The 5,649-nt window shown below is 43.6% G+C and overlaps 2 protein-coding genes across 2 annotated transcripts; both read right to left on the reverse strand.

Annotated features, from left to right (window-relative positions):
• Nucleotides 1-163: 163 nt before the first annotated feature.
• Nucleotides 164-2,180, reverse strand: SARC_09390 (hypothetical protein; the record flags this gene model as incomplete). Its single annotated transcript, XM_014296599.1, has 2 exons — nt 164-450; nt 805-2,180. Coding segments are annotated over 2 exons (1,562 nt in total), but the record flags the coding sequence as incomplete, so codon positions are not given.
• A 2,027-nt stretch (nt 2,181-4,207) lies between these two features.
• On the reverse strand, nt 4,208-4,722 carry SARC_09391 (hypothetical protein; the record flags this gene model as incomplete). The annotated part of the gene is made up of 1 exon (XM_014296600.1): nt 4,208-4,722. A coding segment is annotated over one exon (502 nt), but the record flags the coding sequence as incomplete, so codon positions are not given.
• Between the last annotated feature and the right edge of the window lie 927 nt (nt 4,723-5,649).

The raw sequence follows: 5,649 nt of genomic DNA on the forward strand, positions 1-5,649 counted from the left end.
TTAATTATATTATATATATACAACCATATANAACACATATATATATATATATATATATATAATAATATAATAATATATATATATANATACTATATAATANNAATAATATATATATTATAATATATATATATNTATATATATATATATATATATATATCTTTATCTATGTATAGATATTTATTTATATATCCATATCTGTTCAATGTGAATGTGCTGCATGTATGCGTTAGAGCGTACATCCTTTCTCTAATAATTTGCTGCCAATCAGGCCGCTTGCCTGCTTTCCCCCAAGCAAGCTATGTTCTCTTGCATTCGTTTGATCTCTCGTCGTAGATGTTCGGCTTCTTCACGATGGCTGATACCCGACTCGTACCCATCGTCGTCTGTACGCTTTGTATCTACCCGAGGTTTACTGTTGCTGCCGCTATAGCGTGCGTCGTAGTCTTCATCCTGGATATATGCGGAGATAAGAATTGAGTGTTCTCGAATGTGTTGAATAGTGATGTAAGTACAACCACGTGCACGAACATGATGTTACTCGATTAAGGACATATAGATGACTCCATAGTCGTTTGCGGCGTGGGTCAATTTGAATCGTTCCGAGGATATACTAATGCTAAATTCTAGTACGATAAGTATATATTGTTTCAGAGATGAAACATATTCATATCCCATGCGGATTCCCTTGGTCATCGCGAAGCATGCGTTTAATTGACAGAGCCTAACCCAAACTATGCACTTCTTCACAAACGCATTCACACATCCACGCAAGACTTCAAGTGAAAGACACACACAAACACTTGCCCCTATCTGCTGAAACCCATCCAACCCTGGGCCGTATATACCGGTATCCACAGGCTCTTTCTCTCCCCTGTGCTGGTTCACACCGTCGAGTCTCATACTTTGCATCGCACTCTGCATATCTCTCGCCTGCTGTTGCTGCAGTCGCCGTTGTGTGGCAGCGAACTGGTTTTCGTAAAGGTCGTCACGACTCTGCAGGTTCCTATCATCGTGTTCGTGTCCGTACTCGTACCCATCACCGTAAAGCTGCAATAAATTGGTAGTACTTGCCATTCCTAAGTGTCCATTATATGTGTTATATCTAAACCTATTTGCATTCCGCTGGTGGTGATACTCGTTGTTCGAGGCCGTCAAGTCACCTCTTAGCCTATTCATCTGGTTGTATCCCAATCTATTCTCTGCCGGCAGTTGTGGCTCTGCATCTGCTGTCTCGCCATGGGTCGTTTGGTATGGTGTGGCATATGCGCCGCTCCGTGTGTGAGTGCTGAAGCGTGATCGCGGTAATGTGTGAAGGCGTGTGTCTACGTCTGTATTTATCATCTCATGCGCACTACCCAGTCTTAGCCTCGCCATATCGAGACCAAGGTCGTTGTCGACATGGCCAATGCCTCCATCTATAAGTGATTCCACATTGCCATCAGCACCTGCCCTGTAGTGCGACATGGACTGATAGTTGTAGCTGTGGTGGTCATATCCTCCACGCGCACCTATTTGCTCGGAGCTCGTGCGATAAAAGGCACGCTCTCCTGCGGGTAGGACCCCACGTACACCCCTTTCGTCGTCAATATCTCTGTCTAGTACACCAGCCCACACACTGCGTCCGTATATATCCTCATCTTGACCCAATCGATCGCCATCGCCTTCACCTTCACCATCCTGAAACAACAGCCGCGATCGTAAAGAAGAATTATTATAAGCTCCCTGTGGTGTATACGAGTGTCCTATTGGAGTGAACTCCTGTTCACAACTGTCCAGTGCTGTAGGGTACCACGTATTGTATCTACTAGATATCGGCACCTGCTGCCACGGTTCGGTTGCGACCTGTCCCTTGCTGAAAGGTGTCACACCACTACGTGCTGCATGAGGCGTCATACTCTGTCGAGCGCCTGGTTCATCACCGACCAGCTCATACTCTATGTCGTTCTGTACATTGGTAGAGCCAGCCCATTGTTTCTGACTTTCCTTTTGCGTCTGTGTATTCCTATCTATAGATGGTTTGTTCGTGGTAGAGTCTCGGTGACTGTATTCCAGCGCTGGTCTGGGTTGTTCTGCGTTACTATACTCATCCGAATTTTCACTGTGAGATTCGGCACTCACCGCAACGGCTATCTCCCATAGCAGCTCTAAAATGAATCGCTTAGCCAGCCCACCGTCAATACCTGCATGAGGATTGTTAAGTTTGTATCGGCATTTTGTGAATGAATACTGCTGCGAATCTTGTGCGGAGCTCTTTTCACCTTGTAAGTAGTAAACGATGTATCGGGCTGAGTGCTTTGCTTGATGCTTCTAAGGACGATTGTGTGCTTTGGTATGGGTGCAGTATCATCGGAAAATAGAATATTGGTATTATCACGTCAACACTGTTTCGTAAACCACATACAGCAAAATATCGTTGAGATAATCCACCCTTTAAATCTATCTTCTATTTGTATCGATGCTGAACTTAGCAATCTGTTTCATGGTGAACACAGTGTGTACTCGAAGCGTGCGCACGATATTTAACTATAAAGGCAGTTCTTAGTGTGTCACTACTACCTTTCAATTTCAACAACAAACACACCAGTTACAATATCCGAAGAGATAATATGATCCAGATCGCAATTCAGAACAGTATCGCTGAGGTAGCGCACCATAGCTCTAGCTTCAGCTGCGGTGCTTGTAGTGTCCGTAAAATCAACCGCAAAAATCTTGCTGAAAATGCCTCTTATAAGTTGCAAATCAATACAAGACTCATCTCTGATTGACTTATCCTCTGGTATGCTTAGCACAATATATAGTCGCTTTGCCAGATCCACCGAAGTGAAATCCGAACTTGTCGCTTGTTTTAGTCCGAGTGTACGTTCGGAATGAGAGCGCATTTCTGCCATTTCTGATTGTGAGGTTGAACTAGCTCATACGCCACAGGCCTTTCTAATGGGCGCAAAGACATTTCGGCCCGTACGTAAGCGGAAGTGCATGCTTGATAACGACCATACAAGGGCTCAACATTCCCTGCTGGTGCAAACCGTCCACAAATTTAAGCCAGAAATGGTATCGCTAGCTATAATCACACAACAGAGCTTGCAGTATGGGGCTACTTGTACTAGCGTGGTTGTACACTGTACAGTACTAAAGTTTGCGGCCAGCCTATCATTTACGAAGTATGTATTTCTTTACAAACAGCACGGTTTAATTCACCGCCGAGGCGCTGAATCGCTGGGTTGGTGAGTTGGTGGTTGGTGCACTTCGCCGGCTTCAATCCCCAAGCCTATCCAGGAAAGGGGGCCAGGAGGGCCAGGAGTCCAAGACCCGCTAGTAGAGTCCACTACCCTCCAGAGTGGACAGGTCGCCACTCACGCAACGGCCAGGGGGCCGCCAGCTCGCCAGGCCGCCACCTATTTTTCAGTCCTATCTCCTAACATGTAAATATTTGGGGGGTTTTTTTCCATTTGTTTTTTTTTTAAAAAGCACCAAAATGTAATTAAAAAAAAAGATAAAGGCCCGCCGCTTGCCAGGTGCCAGTCGCCACTAGCCAGTCACTCGCCAGTCGCCACTCGCCAGTCACTCGCCAGTCGCCACTCGCCAGTCACTCGCCAGTCGCCACGGCCAGTTCAAAGTTTTTTAAATCCGGCCGGTAAAGCAATAATTTTGTAAATATGTAAACACAGCTTTTATGCGATATGTACATACAAAACATCGTATGTTTAAATACGGGACGCGTTTGCGTTGAGACTTGAGAGGCCAGTGTTTATCTTTTTTATGTTTACATTAAGGGAAAAATAACCCCAACGGGACAACGGCAACAGAATTTCATTAAATACAATTCCCAGGATCCCCAGCCAGTGACCCAGTTGTTAGATCATGGATGGTAAGTCAATATAGCCCAGAATAAGCGCGTGTGTGCACCATATAAAAAGCTGGTATATGCATAAAAAAAGGTTCACCAGCGTACACGAGTCCAGAAAGTAGTAACTATTACTGCAGAGCGATAGCAAGACTATGCTTTTGGCTCACTGCGAATGCAGGAAGCTAGGCTAGCTGTTGTATTTCCTATCCTTTCGACTCATAAATTTTGATAATTTTTTTATAGAATCTTCCTGTTTTAAAATACATCTTAATACGATAAAAATCCCCCCAGCGGATAACTATGTACTGGAATTTCTACGCTACCTATTAATTGAAAATGATCAAATACAGTTGCATCATATCTGGGTGCACTATTACCGGCCAAGACTACGCCACAATACACTGTGCATGCAATCCAAAGCACGGCAATTCAATATAGTACGTATTTTTTTATGTAGTCTGGAATAATTTATTTCGACTGCCTCTGCTCTAAGTACGGGTTCAATTTGGTGCGGGGTAGAGCTGTGTCTAGACGCTGACATACAGCGCTTCAGTGCAATACATGCCCTTTTCAACTTATTGTGGCTTTGTCGGCGATTGGGGAAGTTTGTCTGGGCCGAAGTCAGCTTAACCTCCGGCGAAAGAATCTCACAGAGTTTCTTTTGTGTGCCTATAAAACTCGCTACATTATTCTCTAGTGAAGTGTCGGCGTGATTCTCCACCTTTAGGTGCAGTGTACTGTGACAGGGTTGAAACGTGCACGATACGCTACTCCCTCTGCTTATCTTAAATACTGGGGCTGCCCGACATGTTGCTAAGTTCACGATTTCGTTGTCGAAAGTGAGACATCTGATTGTGTACTTGGAAGAGTGCAATGGACTCGATGTTTTGGGATTCGCCAACCCGAGTGCAAAATCTTGATGTGCCAGTATTGCGGAAGTCCTAGTCATGTTCTTGCAGGGAAGGCGAAGTTAACACAAATATTGAATGTGATGAACAGAGTCTGTTCTTTGCAATATTTATATACATATCGTAAATTATCATTGACCCTCCGGGCATTTTGACTTTTTTATACCTGAGCGTGTACTGTGTAGTGCGTAGACTGTAGTGTGTCTACTGTGTATCAGTGTATGACTACACACACACGAGTATGTAGTCTTTAGCCAAGGGACTCACCACTTCTCTTCAGTCATCGGCCATCACTCACCCGTTTATCAGTTATCATATGCTGAATTTGTTTTTACAAAAATAAAGTTTGAGGTTATATACCGCAAGGTATTTACTATTTTTACTCATAAATACCGCTCAATGGATATTATCAGTTTAACACACGATTTACTAATAAAAACAATATAAATAAATAAAAACACAAAAAATGTTTTGACCCATCTGCGAGTCACGGGAGATTCGGAGATTGGCATTTTTTTTTCTCTCGACATTCTGTTTTTGAAGTTCGATAGCTTCGCTTGCACTCTTGTGCAGCCTTGCACTCTTGTTGTTATCAGAACACTAGTAGTAGGAGAGAGGAACAATCAATCCTTAAACAGTTCTCGAATGTATTTTTATAGTAGTTCTTAGAAAACAAATGTTAGATGGCATAATCCTCGATGAGAGCGAGCATCAGCTATGCTCGAAGGGTGTTCACACAAACCCCACTTATCGTCTATTCGTTATAGCCCACTATCGACGCGTTGCTAAACCTGAAGACAATCTGATTCGTAGCGCTACATCCGAAGGTATACATTTTATGCTTTCCCAGGGTAACTAGAAGAGTTGTATGTCGCTCCGCACTTCTAAAAAATC

The sequence above is a fragment of the Sphaeroforma arctica genome, assembly GCF_001186125.1.
Source record: "Sphaeroforma arctica JP610 unplaced genomic scaffold supercont1.948, whole genome shotgun sequence".
Taxonomy (NCBI): domain Eukaryota; class Ichthyosporea; order Ichthyophonida; genus Sphaeroforma; species Sphaeroforma arctica.